The 18173-nt window shown below is 50.5% G+C and overlaps 1 protein-coding gene across 1 annotated transcript in view; it reads left to right on the top strand.

Moving 5' to 3' along the window:
* COL15A1 (collagen type XV alpha 1 chain) overlaps nt 1-17119 on the top strand; it is a 103381-nt gene extending 86262 nt beyond the window's left edge. Inside the window, exons 31-41 of the mRNA XM_035016219.1 lie at nt 1323-1403; nt 2051-2100; nt 2203-2304; nt 3207-3351; nt 6882-6946; nt 8301-8429; nt 8793-8852; nt 9592-9651; nt 13364-13549; nt 14799-14914; nt 16020-17119. Of these exons, the coding sequence (XP_034872110.1) occupies nt 1323-1403; nt 2051-2100; nt 2203-2304; nt 3207-3351; nt 6882-6946; nt 8301-8429; nt 8793-8852; nt 9592-9651; nt 13364-13549; nt 14799-14914; nt 16020-16233 (1208 nt within the window). The 3' untranslated portion in view covers nt 16234-17119. The remainder of the gene's footprint in view (nt 1-1322; nt 1404-2050; nt 2101-2202; nt 2305-3206; nt 3352-6881; nt 6947-8300; nt 8430-8792; nt 8853-9591; nt 9652-13363; nt 13550-14798; nt 14915-16019) is intronic.
* The last annotated feature ends 1054 nt before the right edge of the window (nt 17120-18173 follow it).

Below are 18173 nucleotides of genomic sequence, written 5' to 3'. Positions count from 1 at the left end.
CTTGCCATTTAAACAGGTAAAGGTCATTTTTTTCCCAAGACTGACCTCTGGCTCTGCTCTGTTGTCCGTGGCCCGCCAGGCAGTGGTCTCCCTGATGATATCTGGCCCCGTGGTTTTTCTGTTGCTTTTGGTTACAGGGTCCAGACTGCTTTCACCCTCCACGCTCAAATCCAGTTCAAGGCTCTCCCCTGGCCCCTGGTGCAAGGTGGATCTTGGGGAGGCAGAGTAGAGCTGGATTTGCTGTCTCAGATCCCCGGTGGTTTCCTGTCCTCACGGGGCTGCTCTGGGAGGCAGGGGAGGTAACAGACGTTTCTGGACAGGCAGCCCCCGGCGAGCCTGTGTCCTGCTACTTACTTGTGGTTGTTACTCCTGCTCCCTGAGGTGAGCAGCCTCATCGGTGGTGGTGAGCTCAGTATCCCCTTCTCTGGGCTTCACCACTGCCTATGATCTCACTGTGGGTGAGTGGAGGCATGCCCCCGTGGCCCTGCGATTGCATCTCCCTGCTGACCCCCAGCTGGTGGCATCGTGCCTCTAGTGCTCACACCCCTTCCCGCATGCTGAGAAGCCTGAGCCCCCAACCCCATCTCTAGGCTCAAGGGTACTGCTCGGTTGATCTGTCATACCTCTTGGGAACTAGGAATGCAGAGATCTAGTGTCTCCCCCACCCGTCAAAGTGGGGACAGGGGATTGCTTCCCTTCCCCAATGCTGAAGTTCCAGAAGGCTCCCTCCATGCCTCTCCTCCATAGAAGGAGTTGGAGAGAGAGGGTGCTTCTCATAAATCGTAAGAGATGGTGGTGGGGGACACAGTTGGCATCCTTCCAACTTTTACATGGAATACTTAGCACCCTTGGTGTCCTCTGAGGATCCTCCTGAGAGATTCCTCCCCTCCCCTACACCACCATGCTGCACAGGTAGAGAAGAGATGGGACTGGGAGCCTGACTGGGTATTGAGCCTGTGAGGCTGCGTGCGTGAAGCTGGCCAGGAGAGGGTTACCTGTAGCCTCTGCTGGGCCCCCACCATGCACCGCGGACACCTTGAGGTTAACACTCCCACTCCATCCTGCCTTGCGTTATCCTTCACTGTGTCCGTCTCCCCAAGGAGACAGAGCTTTGCAAGGTGAGGAATTGGGTCTGATGTATCTACCTCTGTCCTCCCCATCATTTAGGAAAGGATTTCATACCTTCAATAGGCCTTCGTGTACTGAATGGACTTTGCTAAAGGGGCTCAGTGTGAAAACTTGTCTCAGAAACAACATTTCATATAGAATGAAGGTGATTTTCCTTTTTTTTTTTTTTTAAACATTTATGTGTTTGGTGGCAGGTGTTAAAGGAGAAAAAGGATCCTGGGGTCTTCCCGGCTCAAAAGGAGAAAAAGGCGACCAGGGGGCCCAAGGACCACCAGGTATTCCAACTATTGCTCTGGATCTCGCCTTTGATTTTTGTTCCTGAGAAATCCAGCTGAGCCAGAAAGTAAGACACATTTTATTACCACCCTGACCACAAGCTCCACGGAGTTCTAGAGAGACCCAGTCATGGGCCACACATACCCGTGATGGAACATTGTCAAGAGAGACCAGTTCCAATCATTCATGCTTCCTGTGCAAAATGAGGCCCAAAGAGGGCCAGCGACATGCCCAGGATCCCACAGTGTCTGGGTTGTGGGGCCCAGCCTAGGACTCGTTTGTGTCTCCAAGTCCGGTACCCACTCTGTGAGCTAAACCAATGTGAGGTCACTTCCACTGGGGAATAATGATGGTTGCCAACTTGGAGACTTTTATTCATTTATTTATTTAAAGATTATTTATTTGAGAGAGAGAACACTATCGGGGAAGGGATAGAGAAAGAAGGAGAGAGAGAATTCTCAACCAGACACCCCACTAAGCACGGAGCCCAATGTGAAGCTCAGTCTCACAACCCTGAGATCATGACCTGAGCCGAAATCAAGAGCCGGACACCCACCTGACTTAGCCCCCCGGGTGCCCCTGGAGACTTTTATTTTTGAATTTCTGAGGTTATAGTTGTGAATTTTACATAGCATTTCTTTTTCAGGCCCTCCGGTGGATCCAGCTTACCTGAGACATGTTCTGAACAGCTTGAAGGTGAGTTTTTCTCTACCAAACATTTGGCCTGTGTTTCTGAGTGCTTGGGCTTACATCATAGCCTGCTTCATCTTCCTCTTACTGAATGTTCTCTGCTTGCAGGGGGAGAATGGAGACCGGGGGATCAAAGGGGAAAAAGGAGACTCTCACGGTGACTTCTCTGTGTCGGGGCCTCCAGGCCCACCAGGAAGTCCTGGCTTGGTTGTGAGTAGTGACTTCTCCTCGCCATCTGCCTCAGTGAGTCACAGCCTTCCCTGAAGCCCCCCAGTGGGACTAAGCAGTTGGAGAGTCAAGGGTCTGTCACAGTACCATAAGCTGGAGGCAGGACTTGGGCATTGGCCTCTCTCCCTCGTATTTATTTACCAGTGGGGAGGTTGGCTGAGGCCCACGGAGGAAAGGGAGCTGGCCGTGGCCATACGCATTCAGGCAACTTCCAGGTCACTGACCACACCGCCTTACTCATGTCAGGGGTGGAAAATTTGCTCAACCCACGGAGTTACTGATGGTGAACATATGAGATAATGAAGGCAGAATGGAAGGTGAGGGAGATATTTTTAGAGGGGGCTATTTGATTCTTCTGAGATTTCATCAAAGGAGGAGCCCCTAGATAGGCTTGGTCTTCTTATGATGCCAGGTTTCTCCAGCTCACAAGAGAGAAATTCGGGTTATGCCTCCAGTGAGATAAAGACCAGACCATGACCCTCCGGAACCCTAAGCAAACTCTGGTCCCAGAGCTCAGCGTGAGGGTGGACCCAGCAGAGCCAGGAGACCAGGGGTCCACTTCCACCTCTGCTGCAAATTGGCTTTGACACCGAACAAGCCCCATCCCCTCTCTGTGCCTGAGTTTCCTAATCTGTGAAATGCAAAGTCGGGGCCCCTCTGAGTCCAGGGCTCTCTGGAGTTGGACGCGTTGACATTGAGCATGATGACAGGGCAGCTGTTCTCTAGGTCTCATTCCACCCGAGCTGCGCTCGGCATGGAGGATGGCAATAGCCAGAGCTGGTAGTTACTGACTTTTTACAAACACCCTCTTACAGAGAAGGGCTGGGACCTCTAGAGATCGGTGCTGCGTTCTCTCTTTTGTTACTGTGCTCTTGCCTTGATAGGGCCAGAAAGGGGAGACTGTCGTCGGGCCCCAGGGGCCCCCGGGGGCTCCCGGCCTGCCTGGGCCTCCTGGCTTTGGAAGACCTGGATCCCCTGGGCCACCAGGACCCCCAGGGCCACCAGGACCACCAGCGATCCTTGGAGCAGGTCAGTACCGTGAATGGTGGTCAGTCATGCTGTCCCTGCTATTGTGCTCAGGGTCAGTCACCACATCCGAGTGGCATGTCCGGGCCACATTGTATGACAGAGAGCTATTTCCTGGACAGAGCTTTCTTTCTTTTCTTTTTTTTTAAATTGATATATAATTTACATGCCATAAAATTTACCCATTCAAAGGGTACAGTTCAGTGTTTTTTTAATATATTCACAAGGTCGTGCAGCCATCTCCTCTCTCTAGTTCCAGAACATTTTCATCGTCCCCAAAAGATACCCTGCACCAATGAGCAGTCATTCTTTCCCTCCCCCAGCCCCCACCCCAGACCTGGGCATGCAGATATACTTTCTATCTCTCTGGCTTTGCCTACTCTGGACCTGTCATACCCATGGAATCACACCACATGTGGCCTTCTGTGTCTGGCTTCTTCCCCTCGGCATAATGTGCTCCAGGCTCGTCCGTGTGGTAGCGTGCGTCAGCACCTCCGTGCTTGGCTGAGTACTAGCCCACGGTGTGTATACACTACGTTCTGTTGACGCGCTCATCGGCTCACGGACATCTGGGTTGTTCCCGCTCCTTGGCTATCGGGGACAGCGCTGCTAGGAACAATCGCGTACACGTTCTTGTGTGGACATATGTTTTCGAGTCTCCCGGGTGTGTACTCCTAGGTGTGGCCTTGCCGGGTGGCAGAGACTCATGGTCACTCTGTTTCGCCTTTCGAGGACCTGCTAGCCTGCTCTCCAAAGTGGCTACCCCATTTTTGCGTCCCCTCCAGCAGCGCCGGCAGGCCCCACTGTCTGCTTACTCTCACCCACCCTTGTTATTCTACCCGTTTTATCCCAGCCAGGCCCGAGCCCGTGAACTGATAGCTCGCCGTGGTGTTCATTCGCCTTACCCTAAAGTCTAATGACGTGGAACATCTTTTCATGGGTGGGTGGGAACTTCTTGGCTGCTTTGTTAACGCCTGGCCCTGAGGGGCCCCGAGGACCAGCGTTGATTCTAACCCTCTATAAAAATCTCCCTAACCATAGCTGCCTCACTCCCTCCAACAACAAATGGGTGAAGTCGAAGAAAATCTCCCTTTACTGAACATTTACCAAGCGCCAGGCACTCCGCTCGTTACTCTCCTCCATCATTTCATGGAATTCTCACAAAGCCCTTCAAGGAAGGTGTTAGCATCTCCATTTTAGAGATGAGGAACGTGAGACCCACGGGACGTCTCCAAGGTCGCACGCCTAGTCAGGGGCACCAACGGGATGCGGACCCAGATCGGTGTCGCTCGAAGCCTGTGTTCTTTCTCCTCGGCCCACGGTGAAAAAGCAGCGATCATAGCATGAATTGTCACTGCTGCTGGCATTGGCATGAGCCATGTGTAGTGGAAGGATACCCCGGGAAGGGAAGTGTCGGGGGCATCAGGGAGAACCTTACACAGGAGGTGACTTTGGGACTGGGCCTTTCACTTAGCCTGGGGCTTTTTTGGCTGCAAGTGATAGAAATGTAACTCAGACTAGCTTAAGCAGAAGGGAAATGTTTTGGATGTGAAGAAGGAGGCGAATCATTCTTTGTGGGATGGGCCGGCCTACAGCGGGGACCTTCGGCTCAGCCAGAACCAGGGACTCAGCCCCTGCGAGGATTCTCTGGCCATCTCCTGTCTCGGCTTCTCTCTATAGGCTAGCTTCACGTTTCTTCACCACAGACCACATCCCCTGCACGGTGGGAAATATGGTTACTGACAACTCAGACTTCCGACAGTCAGCTAGAAATCTTGGCCTTCTTTCTCAGTTTTAGTTTGAAAGGTCCCGGGGTGGAGAGAAGTCCTAGGGAAGAATTCTGACGAGCCTGGCATGGCCCAGAGGCCCAACCTTGGACCAGTCAGCTGTGGCCAGAAGGTGGGATCACATGAGAACAGGACAGTGCCTTCTGAATCCAAATGTTTGTAGAGGGGGACGGGAAAGATCTCAAGAGAAAGAGAAAGTGAGGATCCTGGCCCCACAAAGAGAGAAGGTGCTGGGGAGTTAAAACCATAGGTGCCACCATAACCCTGGGGGATGAGCAGCAGTGGCAGGAGGAGGAAGGACATTACAGGATGCAGAGAATCTGTTGTTCATAGCAGCTCTACATGAGATGCTGCCCAGGGCTCCTCGCCCCACTGACTAAGGACTGCCTCTCACCTAATGCACGGCCAGCCACAGCTTACAAAATGTTCTCCTATCAGTCAGCCCACCTAATCTTCACAGCGACCCTGGGAGAGAGAGGAAATGGCTATTACTGTAAAACTCATTTCATGGATGAAGACCCTGAGGCTCAGAGAGGTTAGGAGACTTGCTCAAGGTCACAAATACTAGTCGAGGCTCGGCTGGGGTCCAAATCCAAGTCCTCCGACCCTCTCTTCACCAGACATTCAGCATCTATGTAATGATTTTCAAGTCCTGTGTCAGAACTGTGGACTTAACTTGCACCTGAAAAATCTCAGAATGATTTTACTGGGACTTGCAAAAACATCCTGAAGTGCCAATAGCTTTGCAGATTTTTAGGGGGGACAGGGTTTGGAGAGGTAGAAGGAGAGCACGGGCAGGTGCATTTTTCTAGGGAAGAGGGCATGGACTCTTCAAACACTGCAAACCTCTGGCTGGATGCTATGCAGTTTGTGCAAGGCACATCCCTAGTTTCCATCTTTTCTCTGTTCTCACCACAGCCTAGTGAAAAGGAAAAACTGGTTTACATTTCCCAGGTGAAGAAGCAGGGGTTCAGGGCTTACTGTTTCCCTGAGATCGCACAGCTGAGAAACGACAGCTCAGGGGCCGCAGTCTGGGTCTCCCGGCCCCAAGGCCAAGGCTCCCGTAGCTGTTGCAAGGTAGCGCGCTACCTTGCCCCGCTTCTGCAGCCCAGCACCTTCTCTTTCTCTTTCTGAGCCTGCTTCCTCTGTTCAGCAGTTCCCTGCTTGTTTCTAGGCTGAGGTAACTTGCATGAGTCCGGACATTTTTGGAAACTCCACTCAGACTGACCTGTACAAACATCAGAAACAACAGGAATTCGGGGCGCCTGGGTGGCTCAGTTGGTTAAGCCACTGCCTTCGGCTCAGGTCATGATCCTGGAGTCCCGGGATCGAGTCCCGCATCGGGATCCCTGCTCAGCGGGGAGTCTGCTTCTCCCTCTGACCCTCCTCCCTCTCATGCTCTCTGTCTCTCATTCTCTCTCTCTCAAATAAATAAATTTAAAAAAAGAGAATCTCTAGGAATTAAAAAAAAAAGAAACAACAGGAATTCATTCACTTACAAAGCTGGGAAGTCCTAGTCTGGTTTCATCCAGGGCTATGGTCAAGAATCCTGGCTCTTTCCCAAACCTGTCACTGTGGCTGAGTCCCGGGCTGGGCCCAGAGCCCCCCAGGTACACTTTGCAAGGCGAAGTGCTCTGCGGCGCTCTGAACGGGGCTGTGAGTGCTCCCCTCGGTGACCAGCCGACACTGGAGCCATTTTGCAGAGAGGGTGCCTTTTTGTAACTCCTCTTTTCTGCTTTGTCTTAGCTGTGGCCCTTCCAGGCCCACCCGGCCCTCCAGGACAGCCAGGGCTTCCCGGATCCAGAAATCTGGTCAGTGTTACTATCAGTGTGCATTCCTCCTTCTGCTCTGGGTGGGTTTCCTTAGAACTTCAGCTATAAGTGTGTAGGGGCTGGCACAGCTTTTAGGTAAGAATTAGGCCCCTGTGGCCATAGAATTGGAACAATTCCACACACGGGGGGTATATACGATCTCTTTAGGTGACTTACCAAGTACAAAGATACAGAATACAAACTCAGTTATGACTTCGGTTCCACCCTTCTAATCCTTAATTGACTAAGCTGTCACAAGAACCAATTTGATTACATCCAAAACCATAGGCACCAGAGTATCAACAAGATCCCAGCAGGCCCCGTGCTGGTCAGATCTCCCCTGGGTCATTCCGCCTTCTCGCTCCTTCCCCGGGGTTATCTTCCGTACCTTTGTTACCCTGCACACCGTGGGTGCAGAGTGTAGCACTCTGAGATTATTACTATGCACGGGAAGAGGGACAAACACCTCACACGGATGTCAGGAGTCCTGGAAATGCTCTGGGATCTTGGCTGGATTTTAGTTGGAAAATGTGGCTGCCAAAGGAAAAAACCATCTAGCGGCTGACGGAATGTTGCTATCTCGCACCTTTGGGGGCTGTCTAAGCCATTTCAATGCACAAAGTCATTATTTTCAAGGCTAGGTGAAAATTAACTTTTTATGATCTTTCTCCGTTGAGATGAAAAATAAAAGCTCTCTTGGCCAATATTTCTCAGAGGTGTGATGCTTTTCAGTAGATTTTGGTAGCTTTTGTGGCTGCTCTTGGATTTGCCGAGATGGATGGCTAATCTTTGGCCGTTTTCTAGACCGAGAAATTACAGACCCCCACTGCCTCTCGTATGTATTTACTATTACAGCTACCCAGCTGGGCAAAAAAGATTCAAAACCTAAGCAGAATTGCTCACCGGCTTGTGTTTCTTATTCCAAACTAAAACAAACTCGAAACTCTTTAAGGACTAGCAGGAGTTAAACACATTTAACAACGTCACGGCCACCGAGTGGCTCACACAGATGCAAGTGGGAAAATGTACCCATGGTTTTGCTAATACCAAGACCCAAGAAAGACAACTCTGTGTACAGTTTCTAACTGTCTTTGTGCTCCTGGAATATCATCTTCCTGTTTTCATTGATTTATTACAGTTCAGGTTTGGGCTCCAAACCAATTGGTGTTTTTGTTTCCTCATAAAGAATGTCCTTTGGCTATGAATGAAGGTACATATGTCTCTAAGGCACAAAGAGCCTTTTCACTGGCTGTCAGGGGATGGCTCCCGTTTGAATTCGCGACGGCCGGTTTTTCAAATCGTGTCACCGCTCTAACGATAACTGCACTGTTGGGAATGGAAAATTTTCTGACAGGTTACGGCATTTAGCACCATGGATGACATGCTGCAGAAAGCACATTTGGTCATTGAAGGGACGTTCATCTACCTGAGGGACAGCACTGAGTTCTTCATTCGGGTCCGAGATGGTTGGAAGAAATTACAGGTTAATTCTTGAGCTTCTTTTTAACAAACTGCCTCCAGATACCCTCTAAAAATAATAAACTGCGGGCGCCTGGGTGGCTCAGATGGTTAAGCGTCTGCCTTCGGCTCAGGTCACGATCCCAGGGTCCTGGGATCGAGTCCCACATCGGGCTCCCGGCTCAGCGGGGAACCTGCTTCTCCCTCTGACCCTCTCCCCTCTCGTGCTGTTTCTCTCTTGCTCACTCTCTAAAAAAAAATGAATAAAATCTTTAAAAATAATAATAATAATAATAAACTGCCCCTGGAAATGCCATTTTTCCGGTTTTGAAAATAGGCTAACAATCTCTAGTGGATGTGTCATTTTCAATGTACTGTTTTCTTGAAGCTAGGAGAACTGATCCCCATTCCCGCCGACAGCCTGCCGCCCCCTGCGCTCTCCAGCAGTGTGAGTAGTCGCCCTGCCTTACTTATCGCTCCTTTGCTCATCAGCATCCACAAAATCCCCCTTGGTGTCCAGAACCAAGCTCTCCAAACTCTGGCCAGCCAGCTCTGCATGGTTTAGGATTTGGCGGAAGGCCAGAAATTACCAAGTGCCAACAGAATGTTCTCACAGGAGGGCAGAGCAGGGACCGGACCCAGAGGCTAGAGACCTGCTATTTCCGTGTCGTAGCTGAATCCTCTTGGGCAATGGGCTTCCAGCCCTTCTAGGCCTCAGTTTATTCCCCTGTGAAATCATGGTTGGCATACGCGATCTAGAAGAGCCCTTTACTTTTTGCAGTCTGAGACTTCTTTGCCTGATAAGAACACTGGCAACTTCCGTTGTCCATTTTTTTGGCCCTACAGCAACCCTTTGAGGCAGGTCTTGCTATCCCCAGCCTGCCGTTCAGGAAACTGAGGCTCTGAGTTGCTGACTGCTCTGTGCAGTGGATGAGTTGGCACTAAGACACAGGTCTTCTGCTTCCTCGGTTCAGTGCTCTCTGTAAAAGATGGCAGAATATCCCCTCCCTTCCTGAGGGTCATGTCTTCATGGCGGGGGGGGGGGGGGGCATGAAACTCCTGGCAGTTAAGAGTGGCCCGAAGACAATGACAGACTATGTAAAGTATCGCACTTGCAGCTCGGTGCGCTCTGAAGAACAGATTGGATGCTTATTCAGGACCGTTTGTTTTCCTCTTTTATATAACAGCCACATCAGCCTCCACGTCCGCTGGTGCCGCTTTCAAGTGTCAGCTACGAGAGGCCTGCAGTAAGTGCGGTTCGTGCATTTTCCCTGTACATGCTGCGTGCGTGTCTGGTGTGTGCTTGCTGCGTGCTTGGAGCACGGGCCCTCCCCTCGAGGTGCATAGAGACTAGCAAGAGGGGCAAACAGGTAGTTACAACAGTTGGTAGGTCAGTGAGGCGAGGTGCACACAGGGTGCTGGGGGTACGAGGAACGTCAAAGAATTCTGCCTTCTTTAGAGGAGGGAGCCTCTAAACTAAGACCTAAAGGAAAGTTGAGAGCAGGAGAGAGCCAGGTGGGAGGGAGAGAGTGGGCATATTCAAGGCAGAGGGGATTTGGGACAGCGGGGGTCAAGGGGGAGTGCCGGGCATTCGTGTAAGTGTAATGGCAGGTACTTCAGCCTGGCTGAAGAGGCAGGTTTTAAGGCAGAGAAGGGAGAAGTTTAGTCTGCAGAGGACAAGGGCTTGTCATCAAGGGCCTGTAAGCCAAGCTAAGGGCTTTGACCTGTTGCATCAGATAATGGGGAGCTACTGAAGGGTCTTAAACAAGGAAAGGGTCTCTAAGATTGGCATTTCAGAAGTTACCTCGGTTACAGTGTACAAACGGATCGGCAGGGACAGGCCCGGGGCCCAAAGACAGTTAGGTGGCTGTTGTAGTCTTTGAACCAGGATCACAGCAGTGAGCATGTAGGAAAATAAGATTGGAGAGAAAATAAAAAGGCGGAAGTGACAGATTTGGTCCCTGGTATGGATATGGGGCCGTGAGGATGAGGGAGATCAGGAATGATGCCCAAGTTTCTGCTTGGATAATTGAGTGGTGCTGGTTTCCCTCCCAAGGATCATTTTGTTGCCAGAATGAAAACTCTGACTCTTTTCCTTTACTAGCTTAAGTGAAGATCTTGTTCAGATAATTGCAGGAACCTCCTGACACTCAACGGCAGGAAGTACAACTGGGCCTGTGGGCCTCCTGTCCCTGCTGTTAGCCTGCTCCCATACAGAGCAGGTTCTGCAAGGCCTTTTCTTCCTGCCTCCTCTCCACCCCCATCCCAACACACAGACATAGGTCACCTCCACAAAGCTTGCATGCCATGTTGAGTTGCCGTGGCGCTGATCATGGCCTCAATTCCAGGCGATCTTACAGCTGCAGAGCCCGGTACTGCCTGACTCAGTTCAGGGTCTGGGAGAGGTTGTCTACATAGGTCATCTTGGCCCCATTGCCCACTCCCCGCCAAATCAAAACCAAGAGAATGAGATTGAATGGCCTAAGGCCACTCTTCTGAGCAAGTGTTGTGGGGGCATTTTCAAAGAACAGGGCCTGGGCTCGCACCGAAATGTGTTTCCTGTGGTGTTGCCACTCATCAGGCAGGACCTCATCGGGGCACCAGTGAGTCTGAGGTCCCCGTAGGATATGTGAGTGGAGGCCGCCCAGAGGGAGTCGGATCGGGGGGCCTGGTCTGGAGATAAAGACCTGGGAGGCTTCCTCCGAGCCATGGCAAGGGTGAGAGGGGTGGTGGGATTCCCAAAAGAGTGTCTGCACATTGAGCAGACATTGGAGTGTGAGGAGCAAAAGCAAAAAGGAACCGATGGAAGAACCATGGGGACAAATAGAAGCCATAGCCCCCAAGAGGAAGAAAGAATGCCAAACAAGGTAGAAACCAGCAGCGTCAGGTGCTGCCAAGAGGTCCGTCAAATGAACAAAACGGTGTCCTCCAAATTTAGAAGGCAGAGAAGAGCATATCTCAGGCATGGGGGGATGCCAGCGAGATTCCAGTTGCTTGAGGAATAAATGGGAGGTGAGATAAGGAAAGAGAGAAGCGTGTGGAGGTAACCCTTCCAAAAGCTCAGCCATGAAGGGGAGAAATTAGGGCAGCAGCTGAAGGATTTTTTAAATAGTATTTTATAAATTCTAAAGTCATACATATTTTGTAGAAAATTTGGACAGTAAATAAAAAGAATGGAGAAGGAAACAGCAAATCCCCGATAACTTTACCAAAACTATACCCATCCCCCAGATCAACCTTTTAACACTTGATTGTTGAAACAGTATTGTCTTCATAAAAACGATAGCATATTTGTTATTAAAAATGTCCCAGCCCTAAGAGAAATACAGACATGAGGGCACAAAAGCCCCCAGTCTCGCCATTTGGAAACAACCATCATTCCAGACAGTTCTTTATGTTTCTTTGTAAAAAAGGAGAGGTGGAGATGTGTAGGATTGGAGGCATGGCAGGGAAGCTCTGCACGTACCTCTGTACCTTCCCTAGGTGTCCCCTGCTATGGGCACGCCATCTTCTGCTGACCACCCTTGGGTCTAGCCAGCAGATGCGTGCTGGTTGGAGGGTGATGAGACCATGGGGCCTCATCCCTGGGGTGCTGGTCTGCAGATCCGTGGGCGGGGAGGAAGACAGAGCTCGTGTGGGGCTGGAAGTCTGGTGGCCTGAAAGCGGTCATGGTGAGTGAGCAGGATGCTGCCACCCCCTCCCCATCCTCGGGCTGCTGCTGGGGGCACTGCAGGGGAAGCCTTGTCTCAGGTGGGGGCAGGGATGTGCTTGACCTGGACTTCTATCTAGTGTGGCGATACAGGCCGAACCAGGGATGAATAAGCAGGAAGAAATTGGGAGGTGTGGCATGCGTGGAGTCTCTTCTCTTCAAAATGGGGAAGGAAAGGGGTGGCAAAACAGAGAAGAATGCCCCAAGAAGTGCAGGGACTGCATGGGGCGGTCTGAATGTTGTGGTTCACAGTGAGCTGTGCCCACCTGGCCGGACCCTTGATGAGCCAGAGAATGCCAATATGGCAACCCTCGGTGTCGGGCCATGTAGGAGCTTGGTGCTGGGGATGTTCAGACCGGAGAGGCAGTGCAGGAATGGAGAGAGAAGCACTGACCACCTCTTGCCTTGCCCCACAGGGCTCATTTCATGTCTTTTGGTTTAAGATATTTTGGAGTATTTTTCTTTTCTGGAGACTTGGGCCCAGGGTCTGCACCAGCCCTCCCCAGCTCTCTGATGGTGAGATCGAAGTCACTCCTGAGGTGACAACGAGGAGGGAGAGGGCTACTCCTGGACACATGTACTCTAGAGGGCACAGCACGAAGGCCAGGAGAGAGGGAAGGGTTTAGGGAGAGAAAGTGTGAGAGAAAACAGACTATGGAAGGACTTTTATTTTGGCTACTGCCTAAGGTGGCAGGAATGTGAGGCTCGTGTTACGGTGTGACCCCTCATTCCTAAAAGGGTCTACCCAGCAGTCTTAGCAAGAAATGTCATAACCTTCTCCTTTCAGTGCCTTTCCCTCTGGTCCCTCACGATCAGCCCCAAGCCTACTCAGGAGGTAGAGGAAAGGGCAAGGCCAGATTGCTTGGTGGAGCTCTGGGATCCAGTACCAAAGCTGGCTTAAAACCCTCTTAGAAGCTGAACTAGGGCAGACCCAGGAGTCTCCAGCAAATGGCCTGCACACTGGATTCAGATCTCTGAAGTGCTTTATTTTGTTTTGTTTTCTCCCAAACGGAAGACACTGCCACCGTGTAGAGCTGTTCAGAGAGCCGAAGCCGGCTGCTTGGGCTCCGAGCTCTCCTGCCCCGGAGACGGTCAGGCCGGGGCTGGAACGCCACCCTCAGGAAGAGGCTCAATGCGACCACCTGTAGCGCCTTGCGTCCCAGGGAGTCCGGGGTCGTACTGGCAGCCTGAGATGGGCATGCGGGTTGGAGTTTGCTTCTAACTCTTTTAACTCTCACTTACTTTTTTAGCTGCACTTGGTTGCTCTGAACACACCATTCTCCGGGGACCTTCGAGCTGATTTGCAGTGCTTCCAGCAGGCCAGGGCTGCGGGGCTGTTGTCTACCTACCGGGCCTTCTTATCCTCCCATCTGCAAGACCTCTCCACGGTTGTGAGGAAAGCAGAGAGATACAGCCTTCCCATAGTGAACCTCAAGGTAAACATAAATATTCTCCCCATTGTCTCCTGGAGGCCCTGGGCTCCGCAGGGACCATAGGAGCTGCCACTCCCTGACATCATCAGAAGTGTGCTGGTTCCAGACCCCGCCTGTCCCTGTTTGGCTCTGTGCCTGGGTGGGTCAGTTGAACCTCTCTGTGCCTCAGTTTCCTGACATTTACCATGGTTGGATGGTACAACTATTGGAGCAGACAAGTACCAAGAACTTTATACCCATTATCTTAATAGATGCTTCCAATAAAAGAGGGAGTTATTTTTTCCTCAGATTGTCAGATGTGGAAACTGAGGCACAGAGGGAGAAAGGAGTTTGCCGGAAGTCACTAGAAACTAGAAGTCAAGTCCTTGACACCCAGTCTGGGGCTCCCAGTTCCACCCGAGGCTGCTCTCTGTAGGGCGTGGGCTGGACAGCACCAGAAAAGAACTGGTGAGCACTGGTCCCAGACCAGAGCCACATTGTCCTGCCCCCTACTTTGGTCCTCTCGGCACATCTAAGCTGCCTGAACCTGGCAGATAATTCTCTGTCCCCTTTCGCTGGTGAGGCAGGGCCTTGTATGACCCCCTGTTCCACCATGGAAATAGCTGGCTCCTTCAAGGCCACAGAGGGACAGCTCTCTTTCTGCTCACACACATCCTAGACTGTGATCTCTCACTGTATCTCACAGGTACTTCGAGACCCTTAAGTCCCTGTGACCCCCATGCTCCAATTTGGTACCTCCGGACCCCACACCTGGCCCTTTCTGTCTCTTTCCCTGAGGTTCTGTTCTGCCACATTCGCCCACTCAGGTGACCGGTATTCTAGGAATACAAATAACTGAAGGAAACTGGGCTCCTTCAGGAAAAGGAGTGAGAGAGTCATCTCTGTATCACCTACAGTGCAGATTGGACAAGCCCTGGCACAAATGTGAAGTTTGGCGTATATATATGTAGAAAATTTTTAAAGGCAAAAATTAATAAAGACCTAAAACACAGTTTTGATGGGGAGGAGCCTTTATACACCTATAATAAGAGAAAGTACCTCAAGAAATAAAGAATAAAACCAAAAGCGTTCAAGGATGGATTGTAAAATCAAACCATAGACATTTCCTGAGTTCCTGCTCTGTCCAGGCTCTGGGATTGGGGCTGGTGGCTTTGGCATGGGGTGGCCTCTCGGCCTTGAGGAATGAATAAATAGCTAGTCCACTAGAAGGCCCATAGCACAGTGACTCCATGTGCCATTTCTGTCTCCACAGGGCCAAGTACTTTTCAACAACTGGGACTCAATTTTTTCTGGCCACGGAGGTCAGTTCAATACACATGTTCCAATATACTCCTTTGATGGCCGAGACGTGATGACAGATCCTTCCTGGTAAGTATGTGGTGTGATAGACAGTTTTAGGGGACATTCTAACAGTGAGGTGCCTTTACCGGCTGCCCCTCAGGGCTGTCGCTGGCACAGAGCCTCAGCGAGGCAGCTGAGAGCTGTGGACAGAGCCCCCGGCCTTGCAGCCAGGAGACCCAAGGCCAGTACCTTAATAAGGGACCTTTCAGATTTCCTCCGCTCTCTGAGCCTCAGCTGCCTCCCTGTGAAATGGGCAAGATCATCCTATCTGTACCACAGGATTGCTGTGAGCCTAAAATGGTAAGTGTGCAAATGTCTAACAGGCTGCAGGCACTCAGCAAGTGGTAAGGAACACTGTTCTTGGGGACCCTTTAACCCTGTACTGTGAGCTGGGCTCTAATTCTTTGGAAACAATGTGTGTTATTAAGATTAGGACAACTTGGTTGGGGCGCCAGGGTGGCTCAGTTGGTTGAGTGTCTGACTCTTGATCTCACCTCAGGTCTTGATCTCAGGCTCATGAGTTCAAGCCCCTCACTGAAAAAGAAAAGATTAGAACAACTTGGCAAAGCTTTCCTCGGTGTCTACCCTATGCCAGGCCCGATGCCCACCTGGAAGGCATAGTAATAAGCTACATGACCCCAAACCTTTACAAGGCTCACAGTCTACAGGGGAGGACAATCACCAACTAGCTACAGTTCTAGACGGAACACTATAATTGTAAAATGGAGTAACAGATACTATGATGGGAGCATAGAGGAAAAATTTATCCTTATTTGGGGCTGACAGTCAAGAAAGCAGCCTGTAAGAGGAGGCATTTAATGGACTTTCAAAGACCAGAAGGAATCCCTGGTCTGAAAAGGAAAGAGAAGCCACTCCAGACTAAGGGACCTTGTGAGCAAAGGTTCAGATTCACAAAAGCAGAGAGAATGGTCTGAGAGCAGGTACGAGCTTGGTGGGGTTGGAGGACAGGGTGTTCAGCTAGTTGGAAAGAGCGACGCTCCCAGTGGTGGGGTCAGACCATGAAGGGCTCAAGAGTTGGACTTGATTCATAACTTATGCCAATTTGTTCTTCGATGAGGTACACCACAAAGAAGTGACATATCAAAAGTAATGTGCCGCAATTCCTTTGCAGGCCCCAGAAGGTCATTTGGCACGGCTCCAGCCCCCATGGAGTGCGTCTTGTGGATAACTACTGTGAAGCGTGGCGAACGGCTGACATGGCAGTCACGGGACTGGCCTCCCCACTGAGCACAGGGAAGATTCTCGACCAGAAAACATATAGCTGTGCTAATAGGCTCATTGTTCTGTGTATCGAAAACAGTTTCATGACAGATGCCAGGAAGTAATGACCTTCCAATGATTCGTAAGCGTTTTCCAGTTTTTCTTATGTGAAGAGTTGACACTGAAATCTAAAAGGTTTAAATGTTGTAAATACTAGTTTTTTATTACACATTCGTCACAACAGCAACCAAAGAAAACATACCTCAATACACTCCAAACTGAAGACATAAAGGACTCAGATCAAAAATAAAATCTGATCCATCTGTTGGTGCTAGATTCTGCAGGAGACCCCATGCAGTGTGAACACATCCCAACACGGTTAAGAGCGAGTTGAAAACAAAGGCCTTGGCATTCTGCCCCCCTGCATCCTTCAGAAAGAAATTTCCTCCTTTAACCATTGTTGCTGAGTGTAAGATGTCCTTCATGTTTTCTCACAAAGTCAGTGTTTAGACATGTTACCCTTTCTAAGTTATGTGCCGACTGAACGCTTTATTCTTCATGCTTTCATAATATACAGCCGTCCTTGGCTGTTCATACAGAGAGACAGAACTGCTCAAATGATCCCATTTGTATTTTCTGATATTACCAGCCTTTAATGTTTATTTCCTAAAATATTATTGCCATCGTGCTTTAGGCGTTTTATATTTTTACACAATCATATTTTAGTATGGCACCAGTTTATATAACTCTGACTTGCTGGAAAAGTTTGAACTCCAAATGATCTGAAACTAGAAGAGAAATAGCGCAAAATAACTACCTTTCCCTTGGTGGCCCCCCCCCCCCCCCCCCCCCCGCCGATTTTATGACCTCCACGGGGCAACTCTCGGATTACAACTGCCGTTGAACCAACAGGTTCATGAGGATGAATTTTTCTGAGGCGCATATATCTTCGTGCTGTATACTTTGATTTTTTTTCCACGTAAGTGAACATAAAAACAGCTTTTCCAGGCACTTTCTTCTGTTTGACTCTTTGCCCTAAGTTCCTTTATTCTCCACTGCTGATGTGGAAGTGGCCCCGGGGCGGGTTTGCTCACCCTGTCACTGCTACACAGCCCTCAGGAGATGATCAGAGAACAGGAGGATTTCCCGGCATGCTCCTGTGCGCCTGCCTGTTGTCTCCCCCTTGGTGGGGGCAGCGCGGGGTGGGCAGAAGAACCCGGGCAGGGCAAACGCGGTGAACCGTGACTGCCGCAACGCATGACCTTGGGCAAGCCTGCCTTGTTCTTTCAAGGGGGTTGGAATAAAAAAACCCTAATATCAGCCCCCACTATTAAACATCAGCCTTATTATAAGGCCCATTTACCTTTCTTTTTTTTTTTTTTTTAAGATTTTATTTATTTATTTGAGACAGAGAGAATGAGAGGGAGGAGGGTCAGAGGGAGAAGCAGACTCCCTGCCAAGCAGGGAGCCCGATGCGGGACTCGATCCCGGGACTCCAGAATCATGACCTGAGCCGAAGGCAGTCGCTTAACCAACTGAGCCACCCAGGCGCCCCCATTTACCTTTCTTAATAACCCTGCAACGTAGGTATTTTTAGCTCCACTTTACAAATGAAAGAAAAAAAAAGTTGAGGCTCAGGATGTCACTTGTTCCAGGTCGCCTAACTGGTGAGTGGTGGGGCAACTTTCAGACTCGGTCTGTGTCAGCTCTTTGCAAGGAGCCACTGCAGGAGGCTGCCTGTCTGCCCCCTCCAGCTCCAAGTCTGTGATGCTCTGGCTCTTGGCTCGGCCCCGCAGGAGAGACAGAATCACCAGGCAAGGGGCATGCAGAGGGATACTTCCTCCCATTCAGCTGGGCTGGCCCAGAAACTCGGCTAAGAGAATCCACCCAAATAGTCCTTGAGGTAGGAAGGAAATTGAGGACAAAAAAGAAAAAAGCACACAGCCCAGAACCTCCACTTAGGGGCTTCCTAAATGGAAGAGTGATGAGAATCTCTTAATGAGTCATAGAATCAAAGGCAGTTACAGGTTGGAAAGTCCCAGAAGTGGATTGTGGAGGACAGGCC

The sequence above is a fragment of the Mirounga leonina genome, unplaced genomic scaffold, assembly GCF_011800145.1.
Source record: "Mirounga leonina isolate KUSES-001 unplaced genomic scaffold, KU_Mleo_1.0 Mir_170, whole genome shotgun sequence".
In the NCBI taxonomy this organism is placed as follows: Eukaryota; Metazoa; Chordata; class Mammalia; order Carnivora; family Phocidae; genus Mirounga; species Mirounga leonina.
The sequence above is the reverse complement of the archived record's forward strand: the minus strand, read 5'-3'. Positions and strand labels throughout refer to the sequence as shown.